A 27,685-nucleotide genomic window follows, 5' to 3' on the forward strand; every position below is an offset into this window, starting at 1 on the left:
AAGCCCATTGTGGGTTCGGCCAGGCCCACAATGGGGTGAATGGGTGGTGAGGGACGGGGCCCGACATATGCGATCCGGACGGACCACACCCGAAAAATTTCTGTGGATTTTTCGACCCCGTTCGGATCCGATCCCGGGTCCCCCAGAGCGGTAGGCTGCCACCTCGATCGCTCGGCCATCCGGCCGTTTATATACTGCATTTATAAGTATATAAAATTTTATAAATAGATTATTATCATTATTATTATTACTCATAAAAATTAAGATAAAAATTAATATGCTAATATATTAAATTTTAATTTTGATTTTACGTACGCCGCATAAGATAAATATTTTATTTTTTTATATTACTGAATTGAATTTAGTTGTAAAAAATTAACACAAAATAATGATAAATGGTCTAATGAGATATAATTAAGACACGAACAATATGCAAGAATATATTTTTTTTTTATGTTTCATCACATCAAAAAATTCATAAGAGTTTAATTAATACGAAACTAATTTTTAAATCTATTGGAAGAAGCAAATTATAGATGGCGCACTTAGACTTTAAACGTGGCAACATTCCTGTAGGTCATTTTTTCGATATTTTTATAAAAAAATTTTTTCAGTTTGTCCCAAATTCCCCAAAATTTTGTTTTGTTCCTATCACGTTAGTGCTGCCACCTTTTCAAAATTGCTGATCCGGACAGGGTTAAAAATTTATATACGTAAATTGGCAACACTGCCTTGAACAGGTGGTAACCGTTTTTGAAATTCGTTTTGTGTCAGCCAATCTTTATTAAATTTACAAGTTCGCTTCCTCTTTTTTAGAGCTTTCAATTTCTTCAGTTGTCATATTAAATAATTAAAATAGAAATTATAAACTTTTAAACTGAAACTGTCACATTCGTTTTTCAATAGGTGTGTTCTAACACAAGTTCCTAACTGGTTTGAATTTGAAATCGTATGCGGCATGCGCAATGTCATTTTACAGCCAAGAACTGAACAATGTGAATGCCAGTTTTAAGGACTTGTGTTGGAACAAATCTAATATTTGCCAAAGATATTTGCAAGTTTGAATTTTAAAAGTACATTTTCTGCCACTCAGCCTATAGATAAGATGGAGGTAACTTTTGTTGTAACAAATAGTACAAGACAAAAACAATGACATCACTAGTAGAAATTAGCATAGATGAAAGAAGCTGACTGAACTAGCTAGAATTCTAGCGATGGGAGGAGTCAAGCAGTAGTTAGAAATGAGTTCAACGTTGCAGCATAACTAGACTTAGCAAGAATTCTGCATTACTGAACACAACCCAGAATGCTCAACCTTAAGTGTTGCCATCCTTACGTTTCACCAAAATCTCATATATTAGTCAAATTTAACAAATAGACATTTGTTCCAATAATGTTCCATAGGGTTCTATTCTGTCACACCCAAACAACTCGGGAATTGGAAAACATTCATGTAGTGTTCGTTTTTTGTATTATATGCACCAGAAATTGGTTCTGTGTCTGTTAGAATTTAACTACTGTTATGGTAGAAAATTCCACTTCATTCGATTGTTAGGCAATTGTTTCTGAAAAAGTTTTGTTTCTATATTAGACAGGTTTCTGGAACATAATACATAATAATAATAATAATAATTTATGTAGCAAATCATTCCACTTTTAGGTTTTTTTTCCGTTTGTCTATTTTATCATGATATAGTTTTGAAAAGATGTTCAACTTCATGAAAAATAACAAAACAAATATTATTTTTCAAAAAGAGAACAGAAGAATTCAAACCTAAAAATATATCGAGTTTCTAGTTAATTAACTTACATAGCTTTGCATTTCACATTCAATAGCAAATTATCTACATTATGCAATATTTTAAAAATTTATTAAACAAATATTTTATTTTAATATTTCATTGGGAAAAATCAGTATATTAATTTTGGCTAAGATCATTAGCAACCTTTCTATCTTTCTATTTTTTTGTTTTCTGCATGATAAATAAGGTCATACCTATGTTATACCACTATTAAGATATTTATGGTATATATAAAAGCAGAAAGAGTAAAAATATATATACCCTTGGCTCTAAGAGAGTTTTTTTTATACTTGGGTTTCTCCAGATCTACAATGGGACAGGGATTGATTGACAGACTAATATGTAAATTTTCTAGAGTTGTTCACTCAGAATTGTCCAAAGTCCCAGAGCAGTAGTCTGATACCTTAACCACTTTGGTTATTCAACTATTGGCATTTATATATCAAGCATGACATAGTTTATATGTAGTAACAATACTTGAAAAGAATAAATAAATAATTGATAGTTTGCTTCAAATATCAGAAATGGCATGTGCAACTGACAGCAAATGAGTAATTGGTACCTATTCAATATAGACTGTTTACTGTATATATGATACAACATAGATTAATTTTGTTGAGTCTAAATATGAAATCATTTACAGATTAAAAAGTAAATTTTGAGAAATTTTGCAAATTTCATTAACTTTAAAGTTCACATATTAAATTGTGAAAGATTTAAAGAATGCTAGGACTGTCCATACGAGAGGAGGTAATTTAGAATATGACAAAGTGAGGGAAGGAGAATGATCCTTGTAATATCACATATTATGTTAACTATTAATCACTATCATAAGTGCATTTTTAATGCAATAAGTTAAACTTAAAACATATTTAAAAATTTAGTTTTTTCACTTAAGTTTATATAAGAACATTAAAAGATAGCAAGAGGCTGTGTGTATAAAACAATTAGACTACTCATAATGGATGATGAGTACATCGTAGTCTTAGAGTTTTTTTCACTATATCCATTGATCTATACACATTTTCTAACAAATCACGAGTTCAGAATATAATATATAAACTAGAGAGCTAAGATTTTTGATTTTCAAAAAATGGGACAAAAATGAAAATTTTACTAAAATGACAGGATGGCCAGAACAGAGGGAAAAAATGGTACTGTCCCATTCAAAATGGTATGTATGGTCAGCTTAGTCATAGTAAATTATGGATATTGATAGAATTTTCCTCAATGTCCTTTCTGAATTTTCTTTATAATTTTTCACAAAAATCAATTTAGTATTTAAAGAAAAAAAAACATTAATTTTTCATTCATATGAACCACATTTTTTAAATTTTATATAAAAATTTATAGATATAATAAATTTAAAGTATACAAGTATCCCTTGCTTAATGCGGGATTTGATTAACATGAAAAATTAAATTGCGACAATCTTTTTATATATGCAGCAGAAGTTTTAATTAACACGGCTTTATCAGCTGTCTTTACTTAACATAGATATCATATTTTGATTAATGCAATTTTGATGGCATTGAGGGATTAATCAAGGGATACCTGTATGTTTTCTGTAACGTGGAAATTATAAAATATACCAAAAATAGTATAGTATTTTAAATTATTTCTTTTTTGTCATTTTCTAATAAAATTTTGGTCATTTTGTTTCTTTTTCCAATAAAATATATTATATTTGACTTAAAATCAAACACAATACATTTTATTGAAGCCATAATGCATTTTATGGCTTTTTTTAATTAATATATTAAAAAATATATTTTTATTAATTACAGATTCTGTTTGAATTATAAAGACTAATTTATAAGACTATTTAATTTATTTAGTTTGAAAATATGCCATCTGTTATTGATAAAAAGATGTTGACTGATGCAATATTAGATCAATTTCCTAAATCCATTGAAGAAAGAAAAATTTTATGTGAGGAAGGAATTGACTTTACAAAAATAACAGTTCTACAATTAGAATGTAAAAGTTAGTAATATATTATTTATTTTAAATTTAATTCTTTTGAAAAATATCCACCTTTACTTCATTTATTTTTCCAGTAATAATATATTTTTTAATTATACTGTAATATTGTGTAATTACATGAAATAATATGCATACAATAACATAAATTTACTGAAATCAAAATAATCATATAACTTACAAACTTACTACAACACCCATGCATTTGCTGAGAGAATTTTTTATTAAACAAACCTGGTTTGTTAAAAAAATTCAGCAAATGCACAGGTGTAGTAAGTTTGTAATTTAACTCAGCTGAGCAATTCTGGACTGTAATCATATAACGTTACTTAAATCTATAAACAAATGAAAGAGAAAAAAATGCAAAAATTGTTTATTGTATAATTGATTATTTTACACAACAAAAATTTATATGGGATAAAATTAAAGCTTGTAAAATTCAGGTTATAAATATTGTTTATCTGAAGAAATGCTTTTGATCAGAGTTTGATTATTATCAGTGAACATCATTAACTTTATTGTACAGTTTTAATTCTGTTAGACTTGTAGTCAGAGGACGTCACCACAGAGTATGGGGAGAGACAGCTTTTCACTTTATGTTAATTAACCTTTTGGAGTCGACAGCTGTGCCATTCTTGGATTTGTATTATATCTTGACACTATTGTAAATATCACGTGGCTGATTCAAATAAAGTAAATTATTCGCCTGGATCAATTTCTCAGTTAATCTTGACCAATAAACAAATGACGCAGAACACAAGGTAGAACGCAACCCAGACCAATTCCGCCTAGCATTGAAATGTGCCACATATGGATTTTAGCCACGATGCTAAAGACTGGATCAGTCAAAGATAAGCCATAATCTGGGCATTGATAAACTGTTCTCCCTAGACATCAGGATGACCTGGATTTATTGCATGTATGTCAGAGACATCTCAGCATTGTTTAACACATCTGGAAAAGAAAAAGTTGGTTGGTTAGATTCATTTTTTCATAACTTTTCCCAGATAAAAGTTAGGTGGAAAACAAGTGCACCATTGCTTTTTTCTTGAAATTCTAGCCTCACTTCATACATTGCATTACTTCATTCCCATTTAAACATTCTGAAATTAATTCAAGATGGCAATCATCCAACTGATATACATAAAAACGAAAGCCCCAAGGCATATCATCATCAATGGTTTTCTATCTTACTGAAATTTCTACCCAACTCAGTTTATAAGGGTATTAAGTGACTTTTGACCCATCCTGTGGTTTAATAAGTCATATTAGGGATCAAATAAAATTTCATAACAATTTCTTAATTGTTTATTATTGTATTGAAATCAGTAAAAAGAAAAATATTTATTTAAAATAAATGTAATTTTTGCTATAAATAAATATTTTGATTAATAATAGTGTGTTTAATTAATTATATATTTTTTAATGTAAAGAATATTATCTGTTTAAATACATTTTTTTTAATTTTAGGTATATTAACAATAGAATATTTATGGCCATTAATTAATCTCAAAGAATTAATTTTATCTGATAACCTTATTGAAGAAATTGAAGGATTAGACTTATTGGTTCATTTAATTAGATTAGGTAAGAAACCAAAATTATTTTACATGTAGAAATATCAATATAATTTAAGAATATTTAAATACAATTTAATAGATTTATCCTTCAACAATATTGAAGACATTAAAGGCTTGGATAAACTTGAAAAATTAGAAGATTTATCATTATTTGCAAATAAAATTATCAAATTAAAAAACATGGAAAAATTAGTTAATCTTCAGTTATTTTCTGTTGGAAACAATCTTTTGTGTGATTTTAATAATGTAAGTTTATTGATTTTAAGTAAGATTAATTTACATATTTTATATATAAATAACTTCTATTTTACAGTACAGTAAAATCTTCATTACATACTATAAGCTATATTTGTGGACTTTTTTGTAATGAGAAAGATTGACAAACTGTAACAGACCTTCCATATTTATCTTTTTTGAGTGTAATAAAGCAAAACTCTCTTAATGATGACTTTGGTGTTTGTACAGTTTACTCCTCCAAAACCATCTGACTGATTTAAATCATATTTTACATGCAAATGGAATCCATCTTGATTGAGATCATGATGTAAACAGCATTTTAAAATTTGATCTGTGACTGGAGATAACATTGTGAACTTTGACATTGTATAAGTCTACAAGGAGAGTAGAGCAAGGTCACCGGCCTGTGAGGGCAAACCTAGTTAGATTTTTGTCAATATTTTGTGTGTGTTGTTTAGGATGATTATATATGAAATGGAAATAGAACGATAGTATTTTTAATTTTTATGTACATATTTCTTTTATGATATTATCTTTTGAGGATTTTCTGTTGGTATTCAAAAAATTGTACTCAGACTACTAAGGATGCATGAAACACAGTTTAAGAATAACTGGCTTATGAGAAACAGAAAATTACATACAAGAAGCAAAAAGCTTGCTTCCTGAAAAAAAATTTTTATATATTACTGATTTTTTGTTTTGAATTTCTTTTTGTAATTTCATGAATATATTATATTTTTTTTATTTTTCTTTTGAACTTGAACAATATGAAATCTGTATCTATAATTAACTAAAATTTCCAGTTTAGACATTGAAACAATAATGTAATTTTGTGCTGATAATTTGCAGAGTATATGTTTAAAAGTCAATTAGAAGGTAAGTATAGGTTATATGAAGATGTAGATTATCTATTGATTTTAACTTGTGATTGTGATCTCATCCAGCAGCTTTTCTTTTGTTTAAATATATAAAGAACATCTTTAAAAAAACCATGACAAATTTTTTGTTTACCACAGATATATTCACCTACTATCACGGTTTTTCCTGCACACATTTTTTATAATTATCCATTTTGTATTTTTTTTATTTTTTTTTTGTGTGTTTTAACTATTGTTATTTGTATTTGTATTTGTCACACTTCAGGAAATCATTGTTAAATATATAGTTATGTTTACATTAATAAAATATTGCAATTTTACACTTGCATGTAAAGATTTCATTATTACTTTTGAAAATTATTTCAATAATGAATTTTTAATTAACATATGTTTTCCACATTGTTTCATTAAATCATGTTTTAAAACTTGATGAAAAAGAAAATAATAGTATAATCATATACAATAAATTAATGAATGAAGATAGCCTATGTTTTCATCTAATTTTTTATCTAGAGTTATTATTTAAATTGTGTTATATAATATAAAAAAATTTATATTCTGAATGTGTGAAAAAATAAAATAAGTTAAAATTTATATGAATTTAGGTAATTTATTTGTATTATCATCTTTTGTTTAAAATCTTTATTTTTATATCATTGTATACATTTATATTTGTATTTCAGGTTCTATATTTAAAACAGTTTAAAAAACTACGCTGTCTTAATCTTGAAGAGAATCCAATTTCTAAGGAAAATTTCTTTGAACTTCATACAATTGCAGTGCTACCAAATTTAATGTACCTAAATTACAGCTTAGTTACAGAAGAAAAGGTATGATAATTAATATAGTAACAAAATGTTAATTATTAATTTAACACATTTGTTGTTTTCACTAAGAGACTAAGATTATACTATATGACACAAGTTAATCTAATTTAGTCAGGTTGCCATATAAAAAGAAATTAAATTTGTGATTCTTGTTACAATTGTAAATAATCATGACAAACATTAAACCCATGATTTCTTAACCTATATTAATTAAAACTACAGGAAACAAATAAGAGCGAGAGAGATGGGAAATGACAAGAATTATATGGGAGAGATACCTCAAAGCACAAAATAATGGATTTTGACAATGTTGTATTCTTTAGTACTGGAAAACAAGAATGGTACAGTACAATGTTGGATAATCCTTCTTTTCATCAGCAAAGTTTCATATGATCTTTGGGTGTATCACCTGGCAATCTTCCTATCTCTTTCACTCATCTTAGAAAGTAGCATCTTCAATTATCCTTCTACACCAGGGGTTGCCGAAGTGATCACTATAACATTATTGGGGAGTCGATTGAAAAATTGAAACTAAAAATCACAAATATAAACTATACATATTATTATGTTTTTGAATATTGTTTCAATGAATTTAATAGTACAGCTGTTAAGATATTAAATGTGCACGGAGCCCCGAAAGGACGAAAAAAAACAAAAATGTGGGAAAATACAGGATTTATTCGTGCACAAAAGAAAATTACATAAGCTCCCACTAAAATTTGTGGGGTAATAGTGAAATTAAGTAAATCGGATCCCTACTCGACCTCACACGTGTACATTGGGAAACAAAGGCTTTATGCATGTGGTGTTACACATCGAAGGTAGGTTCGTGACAATAGAGCACAATGACCAACTTAATTACTAAGGTTGTAACTATCTTACAAGCTAACATTAAATTAAGGAAGGATGATAGTATAGCACAGGTAGGAAAACGTATAGAAAGGTTAGAGAAAGGGGGTACCCGAAATAGTTGGATGTGATATCTTCCTGTTGGAGAGGGAAACTGTATTTCAGTTCGACGATACAAATAATTCTCGGTCGGAATCTTCTCTGTTCTTCCCTCGATGAATCACTCAGCCACTGTCCTTATATTCTCCGAGAATGAATCTTGTCCGAGATGTCCGTCCGCTCGCTTCCTCGTCTACTTCGAGAATGAATCTGGTCCTAAATGTCCGTCCGCTCGCTTCTTCGTCTACTTCGTGAATGAGTCTCCCCCGTTTACCTCGGGGCCCAACTCCTTTCCTGGCCTCGTTCTCATAACGGTGTTGCCCCCCTCCAACGAACAGGAAGTGAAGGGTGGAAAAATCCAGAAAAGAGAGGACAAAGAACACAAAGAAGAATCTTAAACACTAGAGTTACGGCTAGCGGGCATTCAATATGGCGTTTCGCCACACAGCTACCTATCAATCTGTAAATTGGCTATGGTTCAAGTCACAGAGGACAGACGGAAATTGCCAAGTCCGTGTTCAGGTTCTTACTTATATAGTATATGTCAAGCATCTGCAGCATTTGTAAGCTTGTGTCTGATTTGCAATACACTGATGTTATTAGCATCTCTACAGCCATTTTTAAGCTGCTGTTTGTTTAATTTTAGTATTTCACATATATACAATAAATGTAAAAAAATGTAAAATTAAAAGAAATGTATTAAAATAGTAAGAGATTTTTTGCTTGTAACACAAGCAAAAAAAACTCTTACTATTTGCTTGGTGGGGTCGATGTGAGGTTTTGAAAAGTTGTAGGGGGTCGACGATCAAAAAAGTTTGGCGACCCCTGTTCTACATACATAAAAATGTTTGTTTTCTTCTGTCCATCTATTATATACACTTCTCCCTCCACTCCCACTGAGTTTATTGCCCCTCTATGCAATAAAGTAAATAATAACCAGAAACAAACAAGAAAGTTCTAGAAATATCCACAAATAATAGCTATCTATTTATATTTATTTTGTCTTTTAAATAAAAAGAAAGCTTTTATATGCAAAAACTTCAATATAATAAAATTAAAAAAATTAAAAACGAAACTTAGTATTTGTAAAACCATCCTTACCATCTAGTAGTGCTTTTATATGACAAGAAATACTCTTTTTTTTTATTTTTTATTTTATTCTCGTCATCATTGGGATATTGTACCATACCTTAATAAGAACCTCTATCAGTTCTCTTTTTGTAGTAGAAAGTTGATTTTTCTTACATTTACAATGTTGCTGTATAAAAAAAAATTTATTAGAAGTGTTTCTGATATAATAGAGAATAAGAATAACATAAAAAAATATTCATCATTTAAACAATATTACAAAAAAAGAAGAAAATAGTACAAAAAGTATGATTATAGTAGATGGGTCTAATAATTTGGCAAGGGACTGCATATTTGTTTAATTACTGCGATACTAACACAGATCACTTATATGCTTCAAGTTGAAAGTGTTATACTGTGAAAACTATGTAATTATTTAATTTTCCACATCTAACAGCTTGGGTTTTTTCATTTATGAATGTTAGTTTGTTAATTCCAATAAGTGACCACCAGTGGCTGAGTGAATAAAACCACTGAACACTGTATTTGGTTGTGGGTTTGCACATTTATAATAGACTGGCAACATTGAGTTTTCTGAGGTTTTTTCATGTTAGTAAAATGAAAAATAGCAGCTTCTCATCACTGTATTTCTTCAAAAAAAATCACTTTGTTGTATAACATTCCTAATGTCAATGAATCTGATCTTAAGTCAACAAAGAAGCATGCTTTTTTCAGCTTCTGACATTCCAAACATAAAGAACAATTGAATGCTACTCACTGTGGATAATATCCTGACTTGAATCTGCTTTCCCCAAGTAGTGTACTCAATATAGTATAATAAAATTTTGCGCTACATATTCATATAGAAATATTAGACTAAAATGTTATTTATTATAGTAAAACATTTTAAATGTGTTTTAAAGCTTTTATCAATTATAAGTGCCCAGGCAATTATCTGGGACTGTTTGAGTAGAACACAAATTTATGCAGTACCTGCTGACGTGCCACCCCCACATAAAACAATANTTGAGAAGGCAACGAATTTTTCGACCACGAGTAGATGCCTTTGATCTTTACAAAGAACATTTTAGAAGATTATTTAGGCTTTCGAAGGAAGTGGCATCAAATTTAATAAATATACTTCGACCGACACTGAAAGAACAGACTAGAAGATCGGAATTAAGTGTTCAAACTAGAGTAAGTTTAATTTATTATAATACAATAATGATATATGAATAGTATTGGCTACTATACAGGGTGATCATAAACTCATTCAATAAAAAAAGAGTGGTGATAGCACACATCAAGATAAACAATAGTGTGAAGGTAAATTTTAAAAGATACAGAAAAGAATACAATAATGATATATGAAGAGTATTGGCTACTATACAGGGTGATCATAAACTCATTCAATAAAAAAAGAGTGGTGATAGCACACATCAAGATAAACAATATTTGCAATAGAACCTAGGGCTACATTCCATTCATAATGTTAGAAAAGAGTAAAGTTACATTTCCATGTTGATTCTTCAACAGTGAAAGAGACTTAACCACTTTTGGAGTTTCACATTTCCATTTGCATTAGAGAAAGACTGAAAATTGGTATCTGAGGATGTCGACATTGCACAGCCAATACCAGAAAATGAAAGACTGTTGCACTCTCTCAGACTCCTGATGTGGTGTTAATCTTGTCCAAAGCAACAATTCTTGCGATGAGATCTTCCACAGGTGTCACATACATCAAAATGTTCTTGTGCCCCCAGAAGTCCAGTGGATTAAGGACCAGGGAGCATGAAGGTCAAGCCACAGGACCACCATGTCCAATTTATCACCCAGGATATGTTGCATTGAGGAAGTATTGAATCTCGGTGGAAAAGTTTGCTGGGTCCCATCATGCATGAACCACATGTTCCTCTGTGTAGTGACCAGAACACCCCGCAACAAACTGGGAAATACTTGCTTCAAGAACACTTAGTATACTGGTCAGACATTCTGGCAAGAGGTAAGGTCCTACCAGACAATCACCAAGAATACCTGTCTAGTTGTTGATCAAATCTCTGGTGGTGTTTATGAGGGTCAGTGACATGTGGATTTTCTTGACCCTAAGCATGCTGGTTGTGACTGTTGAAAATGCCTTCATGGGTGAATGTGGCCTCATCACTGAATAACACCAATGTGAAAATCCCAGATTAGCAGTATTCATCTGGAACATCCACTTAATAAACCATACCAGATGGGGATAGTCATCTTCGTTCAAAGCTTGGACCTTCTGCACGTGGAAGGGATACATACATGCTTCATGTAGAACATTCCACACCAAATTTTGACAAACACCCATTTCAGATGCCACCGCTTGCATACTTGTGGAAGGAATTTCTGCAAATCACTGCAAGACATGTTCTTCCATTTATGGTGTCTTCACATTTTTCAGCTGTACAGTACAATACAGTCGACCCCCCTATAACACAGTAGATATGTTCCGTTTTTTATGAAATTGATGTTTTAGGAGACCTTGCCAATCACAGCCCAACATGTGTGAAGTTTACGGACTACGGCTGTTTGAAAGGTTTTCTTCCATAAAATTAATCGATTCTTGACTAATTTGACTCAACATTTCCAAAACACATATAATTTTTTGGGAATAATCCGTATAAACTATGCTATAAACAAAAAATTGTAGGATTACTTACCGAGTGTGCACCATTCGACGTCGCCATTGCTTAAGCTTGTTTTCGTCGCGGAGCAGCGCACCAAACGGTGGGCGCGTTTTCTGATAAGTTATTTTTCTGCGAAAACTTCATTGAACTTTGGAGACATCATTAATATAAATAATTTTTATGGACATTGAATAAGAAATGTTTCTTTCACAAGAAATGTATAAAATTAGTGCTGTATTAGATTTACGGTACCTAATTTACATACTGTACAGACGATAGTAAACTCAACTTACTCGCCTAAATTCTCTGTAGCGTGGCGCTGGATGGCGGAAAGTATATATTATAATTATAATAAAGTTACAATAAATTAAGTTAAAATTAAATTAATATATAATTATATATACAGTACCTAATTTATATATAATTAATATATAATTATATGTACAGTACCCAATTTATATATAATACTGTACAGACGATAGTAAACTCAATTTACCAGCCTAAACTCTCCGTAGTGTGGCGCTGGATGGTGGAAAGTAGTTTGGCTGCCCGATGACATTTTACCGAATTATAAGAGTTTTTTTTACCATGTTTGTACGGATACCGTCGCAATTTTTTCGCCGTCATATAAGAATCCGAACTATAGGAACCCGTATTACAGGGGGGTCAACTGTATTCCTCATTGAGATAGCCAATGAGCCAATTTCATACAGTCTTCAATCAACACTGGTGAAGGTCGAATAATAAGGAATATGATGATTTAGAAATCTCTCACAGTACAATTTTTGTGCTTCACATCTATTACCACCTATTTGGCCATAAACCAGATGCATATCTACCAATTCCTTGTATGTGTAGATCTCCATGCCCTTCATGAATGAGTCAATTATCCTGCAATGTTATCATGGTACCTTATTGATGAATGGATTTGGCTGCATTTTCAAATGTTTGCTCCTAATCATCTATGCACTGACTTGATTTGCATCTTGTGCTTCTCATACATACTTGTGCATGCTGGATGTTTCTCAAACTCATTTTTTTCTGGCACTATGAGTGGAATGCAGCCATAGGTTCCATTGCAAATATTGTTCATCTTGATGTGTCTTCTTTTTTGTTGAAAGAGGTTATGATCATCCTGTATAAGTAATTCAAAGAATACTTTTTCATATAGCTTTTCTGTTTGACAGAATATAGTAAATTTTCGATATAAAAATATTGTTTTGTTTCATTTATATTGAAAATTTAAATATAAATTTTGATATAATTATTGTTCATGTACTGAAAATATGTTTTTAGAAAAGTTTATCAAAAGGAATATTTCATTTGGAATATGAAGAAGCATTAAATGAAATTTATGATAATGAACAACAAGAAATTAAAGAGAAAGAACAAAAACAAATAACAGATTATTATAAGGTAATATTTGAATTTTTTATATACTTATTTTATTAAATATACTTTTGTGTAATATAAAGTATAATTTTTAGAATTTATTCTAAAATATTTTGATAAAAAATAATCTGCAAAAGATTATTTAGTAACACAAATAAACATTTTAAACAAAGCAAATGAAACCAATTTTCAGCACAGATTTATAAGAAAATAAACACAGTTGAAAATGTTTGCTTTCTTACAAATTTATGCTGGAAATTGGTTTGTTTATTATGTATATCCAGTTTTGAGGAGATAAAAAATTAACACACGTAAACTGGAAAGATATACTACACACAACAATTAACACCTCAATACTACTTCCAGCAGTCAAAAGATTTTAATACTCTAACGTTTTCGGCCATCTTTTAGAGGCTCTCTTCAGGATGAAACATTAAAAAACAGTTCTATCTTTTGAAGGATTCTAATAATCGAATACAGCTGTGTTCCAAACTTTTAAATATTTAAACGATGCATACGATATAAAAATCGTTACGCTTACAAGACAAAAAATTATTATTTTAAAATAACGCTATACATAAATTATTATTGTAGAGTTGTGAAAATTAGCGTGGTGTAAATACTGCTATACATCAAATATTATTATATAGTTGTGAAAATTAGCGTGATGTAAACGCTTTGATTTCTTATACATAGCAGAAAGATTAGAAATAATTAAACTTCCGATTATTGTTGTGCCTTGTGGCAATGTAAATAATATTTCCACGATTGTGGAATCGGAATATAATCGGAGTTAATGCAGCTTCCCTTTATGGTTTCTCTATAAATCTCAATAGCCTCCAACGAGTGTAAGTCGTGTCGGTCAAAGGCCCTATGTAAAAGAGTAGCCTCGTCCCAACATGGGGAAACCCTGGGTTCATATGATAAAAAGCTCAGCTGGATATTAAAAATACAAAAGCGACGTCCTAAACCTCAGTTCAATAACGTTATAACTTGTTGGGACAGCATATCTCCTCCAGATTACTTCCGCAAGGCGTTCGAATTTGGTCCTATGTTTGTGCCTCAGTCGGCTGCAGCAAACCCGTTTTCCTTCATTCCCAGCATAGAGAAATTACTTTCCAGAGCAAATATTGAGTTTCCGGACACCCGCAAGGACTATCTTCGATGGAAGGCGTTGATGGCAGTTGAAAGTTACAAGCCGGAACCCGAAGTACACAAGTTCTGGAGTTACATCAAACGCAGTAAGAAATGGCTCCAATCTAATAACATCACAATGGTCAAATCTGATAAAAGCAAGGCAGTCGTCATCATGCTAAGGGCAACATATGTCAGCGCATTACATCAATATATAGTTGACACGCAATGTCAACTTGCTGACAACGAGGCTGCAAAGTCGTGTCGGTAGATTCACGCGCACTGGCCTTGCCACAATCTTAGGCCTTCAAAATGCGGTAGTTAGCTCCCCTGACACCCCCCGCCTTTTCGCTTTTGCCAAAACACACAAACCCGGGCATAAATTAAGACCTGTGATCGATAAAGCCAGATCTCCCACTTTCATATTGGAGAAACGTATACATCACTTATTGCAAAATCATCTTAACTCATACGGCTTGACTGTGTCCGATTCCAACGCACTACTCGCCAAACTCCACAATTTAAAGTTAAATGGGAACGAATATCTTACTGTATTCGATTTTGTATCGATGTTCCCTTCCATTCGATTGGAACCATGTTTTTGTGAGCTAAGGGATTTCTTTCTCANGTAACGATTTTTATATCTTACGCATCGTTTAAATATTTAAAAGTTCGGAACACAGCTGTATTCGATTATTAGAATCCTTCAAAAGATAGAACTGTTTTTTAATGTTTCATCCTGAAGAGGGCCTCTAAAAGACGGCCGAAAACGTTAGAGTATTAAAAAATCTTTTGACTGCTGGAAGTAGTATTGAGGTGTTAATTGTTGTGTGCAGTTTTGAGGAGTTGATTATAAACATTTTAAATCCTATTTAATTAATTTTTCTAAATTAAGGGGTTTGTGAGTTCCAAAGCTGCTAATGCACTTGTTTCAGACTTCAATGACATGAAGGATTTCTTTGTGATGGTGCTTCTTAAATGTATTCAACCAGGAAAAGAAGATAATATTAATCTAATACAAACTCTTTTATTCATGTTTGGAATGGAACCTAATCCTGGTTCCATACAAAGATCTTCAGCAAAATGTGAAAGACCTGTTGAGTCAAACTAAATCAAACAACAGGAGAAATTATTCCACTCCTTCTAATACTAAACTAATAACTGAACTCATTGAAGGATAAAGATCCACAGAAGTCATCTACTGATAGATAAAGATATTTAGTCACTAACCACCTTATAACTGCCAAGAAATATATTTAGTTTATTTTGTTGGTATATTTTATGTTATGCTTATCTTTTTGGAAAGGTGTAATATCTTTATAGATATTACATTTTACCATTGTATTTGAATACAAATATACTTACTTAAACATAAACATTTTAAAATTTTATCTTTATGATGTTTTGTTTTGGAACATTCAATGATCAGTATTCCAAAATGGTTGCACCTAAAGGTGGCCTATAGAAAGACTGAAAACATTTATGTATCTTTAAATAAAGATTTTTCAGCAGTTATAAGGTGGTTAGTGACTAAGTAATTATTTCTCTGCTTGGTGGATTTGGATTATTGATGGATAAAGATTTACTATCTAACACCATTTTCAAGATTAAGGAAAGACAGATGGATGACAGTAGAAATTTATAGGTCTACAATTTTTTTTTTAAATTGTAGCCCAATAACAAATTATTTCAGTCAACAATTTGTGAATTTCATTTCAATATTGACTCCAGCAGTAATTTTCCAGAAATAAATTTTGATATATGGTTAAACTTTCATGGATGCTTTTCTAGAACTTCACCCATCCAATCATCATTAACTTTCAGGTTAGTCAATAATGAATATCTGGATTCCATCTTTACAATAAAGGAATTAGACCAACTCATTTAACAAGATGTGCATTAATTCATTACTGGGTAATGATCACATTCTGAATAAATTTCTCAAACTACTACACCAAGAGTACTTATCCTATTATACTCTTATCCAGCTTCATGGAATTCCATTTGACTTTATATGATATTTAAAAAGGGAGATAAGTTTTCTTCCAAAAATTCCCAACAAATATTCTTCCTTTCAACTGTAAGAAAATATTTTATGGCAATTTTAGCTAAAAAAATTTCAACAAAACTAAATAAATAGGTTTAGAATCTAAATTTCAATATTCTATGTAAGAAATAGACATATAAGATTAGCTATTTTTCTGTTGTTATTAATTCAACTTGATTTGGTAAAAACGCATGGGAAACTATACAGCTTTCATAGATATCAGAAATCTTTTGATATAATATTTGTACCACTTTTAGTTGAAAATTTGAGAATTAAAGGAACTGGAGAAAAATTTTCCTCTACTGTGCTTAAGTTAGTCTCAGAATATGGTATCAATATCATACAAGGAAATGTCAGATCTTCCTCACTTATGTTATCATGAGGAATCCTAGGCAATCCACTTTCTATTTATTTAATTTTTATTTAACTGACATTAACTAACTTTATCGAGACTCATACTGATGGTATTGAAACTGTTAACAGAACTTTCCATTATATTTTATTTGAAGATGATTTTGTCTTCAAGGCACTGACAAAAATCTCTGCAAAGGAAAATCAACCAACTTAATTTATATCTCAAATCATTACACTTAACAATAAACTGAGACAAAACAAAAATAATTATTTTCTGAAATGATAGCAAAACTTCAGAAAAAAGAAACCAAGTTATACCTTGATAATTTACCTCTCCAAATAATAAAGGAAACTGATTACCAGGGAATGACTTTTGCTTGGAATGGCAGCTTTAGATCACATTTCTAAACTGAATAACAAGGTGAAGGTAATAACCAATAACTTGTTATATTTGTACTCAGCTCTAAAAATTTCAAATATGCACTTGCATATAAAATTATATAATTCATTAATAAACTCAATGATTTACTATGCTGATCCAGTTTGGGGATTAGACTATTTGTTTTATCTGAAATGTTTTCATGTTTATGTGCGGGGCCAAGGGGGGAGAGAAAAAAACTCGATGAACGATAATATGTGATATATATCGTCATCGTCTCCCTTGCCGTTTGGATTGCCGAGTGGTAACAATCAACGACATGTGGAAGCAGTTGAGTCAGAGATAGATGCTTCGTTTACAAACAACACAACCGTTTATTAAACACGAAAGAAGCTTACAAGATGTCCGCGATCTTGGTAGTTCTGCGTCGGCTGCGGTCGCTGGGTCTTCCTCTCCTGTGGTTCCACGATAGTCCCATTTTGAAGGAGTGTCCCTTGTTCGAGAATGAACAATTCCATCACGTCTCGACGACTCAGGGACAATGCGGTCGACTTCCGTTGAGGGAAAGATGTCGATCCGAGGTCGGGAGATGGAGACAAAGATGGGTGCGAGACACACACACAACAACAGATCCGTCACTAGGAACTTTCGGGAGAAGAAGCCGTCGCGTCCTCGAATTTCCGGGGTTTTATCTGTTTTCTCTCAGATTCCCCTTTCCGATTGGTCTCCCGTCGTCACCTGATGACAATTCGAAACCTTTCGAGGGCGCGGGAGAGGTCAAAATCGAAGTTTAATTCGATCTCCAACCGGAAATGATCAACGGACTTACATTCTTCTATTGTTTAAAAGTTAGCGTTGCGTTTTCATATAATAAAAATCTATTTCTAACTAACATATTTTTTTCTCTAAAACAATTATTTTCCGCGAATTTTAGCGAGGGTTTGGACCTGTCCAGAGCCTCACATTTATTTTCTCTGCTGATTACTTTAGTTAGAGAGAACTATCATGGATATGCTATTTGTCATGAGACTAATTGAATTTGGATATTTTCATTCTTCCTAAAACAAATTTCAACAGGTAATAAAATTTTATTAAGAATGATGAAAACAATTTTTTACATCAAGAAATGTAAAGCAAAGAAAGAGAATAAATACCAGTCAATTATGGCAAACTAAATTCAATAAAATACTGCAATCACTTGTGTAACTGATCTTTTATTTGAAAATAATATACACAATTGGAAAAATAGTTATACATTGTTACTTGATTCAACAATATTACAATCTATAACTAAAAATCATCAATCTACTTACCATGCTTGATATATAAAAATAATGAATATATATGGTTGAGATGAAGTGTTAAAAAAATCTATAAGAATCAATGTAAAAAGATTAATTGCTCAATTGCAATTGAACAAAAGTTCATTATTTATCAAAATCGTATACATCAACTTTTTAACTACAAATTGCTATTGGTGTAATTCTAGTGATTTCTCAATAAAACATTTATTAATGGATTGTAAGAAATTCTTAGAAATATGAGAATCATTTACTGTACCAAGTACAATGTATGATTTTAGAGAAAACCTAAACAAGTTATCAAAAATGGAACTATATATTTTATAAAATTGTGTTATTAAAATTATTAAAGGAAAATTCTAATTGAGAAATTACCAACTAAATTTATGGATTTGTTAGAATATAACTAACCAGCAGACCCCACCACACATTGTTGTGGCTCAAAATGTATCTATTATAAATGTATAACACTTCCCCCGTGGGGGGAAATTGTTCGAAAAATTTCTTCTTAGTGTACATTCTCTTGACGTACCCTATTAAAATGCAATCAAAAACGTAAAAACTCACATCTAAAATAATATAATAGAGGCCAAGTTCTTCATGGTAAGCCTTAATCCTAATGATCTTCCTTCAGTGGGGGGAATTTCGACATGTATATTATATAAAAACGTGCCTATTCGAATGCAGTGTTGTGTCAAAATTTCAAAGGAATCGGTAGAAACAAACGAACATTACATTTTTATTTATATAGATAAATAGATAGATAGAAGATGATCTGCTTTAGTTCATCCTCACAGAAAAGTATAATGCCTCACAGAAAAGCAAACTTAGGGCATTGTACTCGTAGCGCCATCTGTTGGACATAAAAGCCTTAACCTAGATTATATCTTTTAATTTATATGAATGTTTAACGGAATAATATACCCCCTATGTCCACCTTGAAGTTCCATTCTAAATATTGGTGAAAGAATTTTTGAAATAGGATGAGTAGTATCGGAGATTACCCGCTACATCCAAACTTATTTACTTACTTACAAACATCACCTCTTTATAATATTAGTATAGATAAAAAAAATTGTTGGAATTAACAGACTAATGTTTTTACAATAAATTGTTTATTTTAATATTTATAATTGTCCTATCCCTGAGCAACTGGGTACTTCCCATTTTGCTAATAAAGATCATGTTAATTTAGGAAATAATAATATACTTATTTTATTTTAAATATTTTATATATACTTTCTTATATAATTTAATAATATAATTATGAATATAATTATATTATTAAATTATACCCAGAGAAAATTATAACACCTAACCAAAATAACTAATGAAATAGAGACAAGAATCAAAATGGGATGAATTATTTTTGGTAAATTCAGTTACATCCTCAAAAATCAGGACATCTCCACTACATTAAAAAGAAAGGATTTGATAGAAGGCATTGGTCAAAAAATGGCTTATGGATCTAAAACTGGGCCATTGACAACAACCAATATGAAGAAACTTTGGGTGGCTCAGAAAGCAATGGAAAGATTAATACTTGGTATGAGTTGAAAAGACAGAAAATCAAATACCTGGATTAGGAAAAAATCAGAAAAGATAGATATTATGAAGAAGGTAGTGAGAAATAAGTGGGAATGAACAAGAGACCTGATGTGAAACCATGACGACATATGAAGCGAAAGGGTAACAACCTTTCGCTTCATTTAAGGGTAAGACACAATAGAGAGATGATATTGATGCATGTACTGGGAAACAATGGACAAGAAAGGCACAGGATAGAAAAACTTTGGAAAAGTTGGGGAAGCCTATACTCAGCAGTAGACATAAAAGTGCTGCTGCTGCTGATGATGATGATATAATTATACTCTGTAATATATTTTATACATTATATAAAATTTATATTAATTTATATTTCTGATTCCTCAAATTTAGTGTTAGACAATATCTAAACAACATTTTAAGAAACTTTTTAATATTATGTATAAGTAATAATTGAATTTTTAACAATTAAATACAATATAATATTAATGAACAGTATAAAGTTTAAATTTAGACCTATTCATATTTTGTATAGAATATAATTATTATTATTATGCATTTATTGTATATATATATTATATTATATTATTGATCATGTTTTATAGCATTTTTATAATTGAATTGCTATGTAAACTGATCTATATAAAAATAAATCAGACTGGATGACCTCATAGTTATATGATGAAGAGAAACGAGTTTTTAAAATTTGTTATTTGTTCTACAACTCTTATTTATTAATTTAAAAAAGAATAAATATTAGAAACTTTATATTTTGCATTTAATTTTTGAATTTAAAAACTTGTTTCTGTTCAATCAATCACTGAATGAGAATGTCATCCACCATTCTGAATTCGTTTTATTTGTATAGATTAGATTACGTATCAGTTCGATTTTAGAAGTGATATATAATTCAATGTTTATATTAATTGTACTAGTTAACTCGTTTAGACTCAGTCAAGTTTATTTTACTAATTTCCAAGGATATTATTCTATGCACCAAGTTAGTTAAAGCTACAGCCTACGTTGTGTCCCTGAAATGTCTGGCAAAACTTTTGATATAAGATCTACCAAGGGTAGATATTTCTCGAGAGGATATCCTATGGTAAACTGGCCCTATAGAGGATATCCTATGGTAAACACATAAAACCGCTTTCATCTCTATTGAACCTCTAAGTAACTTAAACTTACATCAACGCTGAGAACGTTCCTAATTAAAGCTCTAAAAGTGTAGGAGCTTTCAGACATTCGGCCAGGTACGATCTCATGTTGGCTCAGATCTTTTGCGTATTGCCTTCCTAATACATGGCAATACGTGGTACAACGAGTATTCCACCCATTCGCTGAGCAGCATTGGATCTCTCCGTGTTGAATCATACGCATTCTATCTTTTATTGTTTCCTTTGTACTGGAAATTTAAGGTAAATTTCCAGCACAAAGGCTTATTAAGAGGATAAACATTTGCTTCTCGGTTGGAACAATATTCATAGCTGGGGATTCAAACACCTTTCTCTAATTATAACACGTGTAATACTACTCTTGGTACAACAAATGAAGATAGCAAAGATATTTTGTAAATCTTTTAGTGTGGTACTACAACAGAATACAGTATAACTCTGGCAATTCTGGAGCAACATAGGATACTTTAAGTAACGAACATGATTCTTATCAACCAAAATTCATTTTTTATGCAACATAGACAACAGAATGATAATTATGTTAAATACTCTCGAAAATGATTTTCTGTAAGGGTCCCAAATTATCTTTATATTTGGATTTGCTAAAAATATCCTTTTAGGGTGCATTTTGGAGTTATAAAAAGACACGAATTCACTGGCTATTACGTTATCATAACATGCACCTATTCCGCGACTATCTGTCGTATAGGGATGCCATACAGCGATTTGAGTGATACACATGATATTAAATTTACAGCATGACAAACCACAACTCCTTCGGCACATTTCATGGACTGATGAGGCACCGTTTTCCCGGAATGGAAGTTACAATATACATCACTGGTCAAAGCGTGCTTCATCAAGTGCACTTTACCCTAAATGTCTGGTGTGGAATTTGGGTTAAGCAGCTTCTCGGTCTCAGATTCATGGATGGCACCCTGAATAGTAACCGATATCTGAACATCTTAAACACGAAGGTGGACGAGTGGCTCGATGATTTGCCATTGGCACAACTACACGCCAATTCATTCTCAGTTCGTAAGTGGCTAGCAGAATAGTTTGGCAATCGCTGGATAGGCCATCAATTGACTTGACCTCAGGATTTTTTCTGTGGGACACCTAAAAGCATTGATGTGTGATACATATCTAGTAGTGCCGCGTGATGTTGGCTAACTGGAGAGATTTGAAACTGTGACACTGGGAATGCTACGTGCCATCCATAGCTACGGTCGACCATCTACATCAATGATGAACACCTTTTTCTGGATGCGGTCTTCAAGTGAAATTCGTATGCTTCCGGCGAAACTTTCAAGTTTTAAGCCCGACGAGTACTAATATACTCCTCAATCGCCAGTACACTATGTATTAAAATAATATATGCAAACCGGTCAAGTTTACTTTGAACGTTCTTTGTCATGAACATCAGCTTAATTAGAGTTGCATAAGACCTCGAGGCAGAAAACAGGAAAAACAAAATTACGTTACCAAAGCACTAGGAACCAAATATTATAACTTTACAAGCTGAAGACTGATCTACATCTTTGTATTGCCGCTGAAGGCGATCGTTTTGAACACATTCTTTAACAAAATAAAGGATTACTTTTCTGTATCAATTTCTACAATGTCGTCTTTATCCTTTACAGTCAAATAATATTTATATGTTATACCAAATCCTCTTAAATTGATATCCTTCGGTTATCTTAGTGCTAGAACAAAGCAAGCACCAAATGCATACACTCGTGTTATACTGGAAAGATATCTTTTGTCTCTGAATAGATATTGAAGTGGACATAAAGACCTTCATCACGTATAATAAAAATATTAATTAACCACAACCAGACGTTACTAGTTTATGATGTAAAGTTATATAGAGGCCCTCAATCTTCTATACCTAGGAACCTCGAAAGATTTTAATCCATCACTGTCTATCTATGTTTTATATACATTATTCATATTTTTAATATAATTTTATAACCAGAACACACGAAATTTCTCGACTAAAAATGTAATTTATTTAATCTTCAATTATTATTTTACAAACTAAAATTATATTTATTATACATTTAAAGGTGTATCTTTCAATAATTAAACAACTTCACTTTTAATATTATAATAATTACCATTATATGTAAACAATTTTAAATTCGATTTTAATATACTTTACTGAATAAATTAAATTCGAATTTATTTAATAAATAGTAAAATAAATTATATTATTTATCAAGTTTAAACGAAGATAGAACAAATTAAGCATTACCAGAATGTTAATTAAGTAATCTCTATTTAGATATATTTTAAGTACTGTTTTTATACTTTTTAATGGTATCAAAACATAAAGATAGAGAAGAACATAAGTTATATAGTTCGCTCCTTCTATTTATTTTTGACTATTTCTTATTCTTTTATCTTATTTTCCATTAAAATTTTTCGAGTATTTACAGATTGTAAAATACTATATTTTTCGATGTAGAACATATAAAAAGAATTTAATATTGCTTTTATAGAATAATAGTGATTACTTGTGGGTCAAAATAAAAGTTTTTCAACTAGTTTTAAAGTCGTCATCTATTGCAATTGTCAATAACGTTGGATCTATTTTATGGGGGGTTTATAACGTATCTTTTATCGGTATTTTTCAGGCGATTCTTGCAGTCTACCCTGTGTTTTTATTTTCTTTTCAGTTTTCCAAATAACACATGTTCTATTGACAAAAGAGATGCTGCAATAGTTCTTTTTTTTTTACTTGCCTATTTTGCCCTTTTGGTGGTGTGCCCTCAAGGCGAAAAGAGTTAAATATATATATATATATATAGATTTATAGAAACAATCTTCAATTTCATTTTAATATTTACAATATTTAATTCCAGTATATAAAATTTCTAAAGGTACTTAAAGTTAATAAAGATCCCTAGAGTTATATATATCTTATTAATTTATGATGTAAAATGATATAGAAGGGTTCCCAATCTTCTTCTCTGCTTTGGGGATTTGGATAGAGAATTAATTAGGGTATTAACATATTAATTATCAAGTAAGAATATCAAAAACAATAATAATAAGTGGCATAAAATTTATTTAATTCATTCAACAATTAAAGTATATACATTAATTATTTATGCAAAGGCTATTAATAATAACCTTAGGGATTGGTGTAGTAGCAGTTTTCTCCATTGAAGAAGATATGCACAAGTAACAATTTATGACATTCAATTATTTTATTGTTCGAAGTATTATCTCGACTGTCAGTAGTAAGTATTTGCCATAAAGATATTTTTCTTTTTTTACATTCGTGCAATTAATTTTATAATTTTGCTTAAAGAAGTGTATTTGAAATTTCAATTAATTATGGAATTAAACTCTTATTTGTACTTTAAAAAAAAAATAATAATAAAATTTTATGTAAAGATAGTTTTAAACAATAACACTAGATGGCAGCAAATACACTAAAANCATACTAAACACTGGACTTTTTCACATCTAATTTATTTTCTGATGTACTTTACAGCATATAAACCAATTTTTCCAAATGCCAATACACATTTTGGGCTAGTGACCCTCATCTGTTGGCCGATATGTTTTCTACAATGGTTGTAAATGTATTGTTAACATTAGTGTTGTGGAGTTGGAGTTGCCAGAGACTGATGTTTTAGAGTGGAGACAGAGTCAGTAAAATTCTATCGACTCCAGCCTCGAATTTTACTGTTGGTAAAATGTAAAGTACAAAAAATACTTTTTAATTAGTATCTAAACAAATTTCTTAGAAAATGGACACTTTGATAAATTTAGATATCAAAATATATTCACCTATAAAGGCCATTTCACACCAAAATTTTATGTGACTGCACTATACTTTCAGGAAATAGCTTTTATAATTTAAGCAAATATTTTCACATCACCTGGAAAGCTGTTCTCCATATAACACACACACACTAGGTATGTTTTTGCTATTATCCAACAAAAATTATGAAACATGGTGCAATACTTGACTGACTTTGCATTTGTTAAAAGGTATCTTAAACTTCATATTACATAAGTTATATTAATATTTATTTAGAATAGCTCATATATTATACAAATCAAAATTATATGAAAAAAATTGAAACTGAGTAACTGAGCAATTTCCATTTTAAAAATTACCTGCAGTCCAATGTCTATTATCAACACTTCATGGTATCTCAAACTGAATAGTATGAACCAATCAAAAAGCAAATAATTTTTTCAAATGTGCTAGTGTATCAATTGATTGGTTTTAGATACTGGCACACAACACAATCTGCAATCAAGGGAATGTGCCTTCTGGGTGATGTTTTAAAGGAAAGTGGCCCCTATTTGGGCATTATTGATGCCAAAAAGAACCCGGAAAATGCACCAATCGGCGCGTTGACCTAAGTGCCAACCCAACCAACTACCACTGTTTAGGGATCGAATACACTTAGCCACTGGTGCAGTATGGGTGTTGGATGGAGAAGATACATGAGTGATTCTATGTATAAAATCTTTTGCAGCATTCTCAATCAGGATTTGATTGCAGATCCTTTGCAGAGACAGTGTACTGCTTGGTCATCTGGCCGGCTTTCAATGTATGAAAAGACAATGAATGTATATAATAGTTCGTATAAACATCACAGTAGCTCAGAATATACATGTCAAGATGGAATCTGTACTTTACTAATAAAAGATAATAGGATCTCTAGATCATTTTAAGGGGAAAATGTGAAATTCTAGTCTTGTATAAAATAATAATAAAAAAACTGTTAAAGGAAAAAAGAAAATGAGTTTCTAAAATTAAAAATTTTCTTTTAGAAAATTAAAACAGTCAAAGGTCTAATATATTTTTAGAAATTGTCTCAGATAAAAGCAATAAAAGACAGCATGTAATAAAAAAAAAAAAGAAAAGAAAAATGTATATTTAATGTATATTCTTCAGTGAGTTTGTAAAAGAACTTGTAACCCAAAAACCATCTGCTTTAAACTGAAAAAAAAAAACATAAGTGACCAAAATGCATATTTAATAAAATTGAAAAGCCAAAAATCTATTTGTGTCCAAGTGAAAACATTTCAAAAGATGTGATAAGTGCTGACTAGAAACTGATATAAAAGCTTAATTGCCATTAAATTTTAAAACAAAGATGGAGCTATTATTGGGCTACAGTTGAACAGCAGACAGATAACAGTGGGAATTTATAGGTTTACATTTTTCAAATTGTAGCCCAAATATCTTTGAAATTTTGAAATGTGCTTTCAAGAACAACATTTCAAAATTTCTAGCTCCATCATGTCACTATGCAGTTTAATTAAGCAAGAACTTGGAAGTGCAGAGATAATAATAAAAAGTTTATGATATGGCTTATAAGTGCCAAGCTTATCTTTACCAAAGAGAAATTCCCAAGAAAAAATATGGTTTTCATTTCAGGTGCCATAATTTTTATCTTATGATTTTCTTTGAATGTCAATTGTTTTTGACAAATTAACTTTTTCACTGCCTTTCTATTAATAACTATTTATTATTGCTTCTATATCATAATTTAGTCTTAAAACAGTTAATATAAACACAACGAAAAAATAAAACCAAGATCAGAATCTAACTGCAACAAACTAAAGGAGGAAGTGAAAACTGCAAATGTAATTAATAGAATTGTTCCAGCTTATTATTTGCCGGTTTAATTTCTTGGGGCAGAATTGTATGCATCGGTCCAAGATGACTGGTATATTTTTCCAAAATTCATATTTAAAATTCTACAATATACTTGAGTTTAGTCAACTGTTGGTTGGAAATTAACTATTCTTGTAGTAGCTGGAGCAAAAGAAACTATTTTGCAAACCAATTTATTATGCCATTATCAAATAATTGTCTTTTTCATTTATTGTATTTAAATTGTTTCTTTAAATTGATTAAACTTAAATCAATTTTTGATAATTAACTAATAAAAGTGGAATTTGGCTGATTAAGATGTATGTTTCTTTATGTACTTGAAAGTTTTTCTGAGGTAAATTCATTATGTCCATTGTTTCATTCTCACCATCAATTTTAGTACAACGTTTTTTAGTGAAATTTTAGATTAAAATATTTGGATACCTAGTGGTATCTTCCTTATAAAAGGAATTGTAGTATGACAGACAGGTCAGAGTCGGAGCTACACATTTCAAATTTGCAGGAGTTGGACTATTTGTTTACCGATTTCACCACACTGGTTGATATACATAAAACCGAACACCACCATGTATTGTAAACCAGTTAAAATTCCTAAAACTTGAATAAAAATTTAAAAAGAACATTAGGGCAATTTCCATTTTAAAAATTACCTGCAGTCCAGTGGCTATTATCAACACTTCATGGTGTCTCAAAATATAATATAAAGAGAGCTGTTTTTTCTTTTG

The 27,685-nt window shown here is 30.7% G+C and overlaps 1 protein-coding gene across 4 annotated transcripts in view; it reads left to right on the forward strand.

The window, feature by feature from the left end:
* Nucleotides 1-506: 506 nt before the first annotated feature.
* The window catches only part of LOC111625518 (dynein regulatory complex subunit 3-like), a 35,411-nt gene continuing 8,232 nt past the window's right edge, over nt 507-27,685 (forward strand). Inside the window, exons 1-6 of one of the 4 annotated variants that reach the window (XM_023368676.1) lie at nt 507-572; nt 3,641-3,788; nt 5,256-5,372; nt 5,445-5,611; nt 7,164-7,310; nt 13,277-13,396. In XM_023368676.1, coding sequence (XP_023224444.1) covers nt 537-572; nt 3,641-3,788; nt 5,256-5,372; nt 5,445-5,611; nt 7,164-7,310; nt 13,277-13,396 — 735 coding nt within the window. In that variant the 5' untranslated portion in view covers nt 507-536. The other 3 variants (XM_023368675.1, XM_023368677.1, XM_023368678.1) reach the window with 3 other exon arrangements.

Source organism: Centruroides sculpturatus, unplaced genomic scaffold (assembly GCF_000671375.1).
Source record: "Centruroides sculpturatus isolate CEXI.00-Female unplaced genomic scaffold, Cexi_2.0 scaffold105, whole genome shotgun sequence".
Lineage (NCBI taxonomy): Eukaryota > Metazoa > Arthropoda > Arachnida > Scorpiones > Buthidae > Centruroides > Centruroides sculpturatus.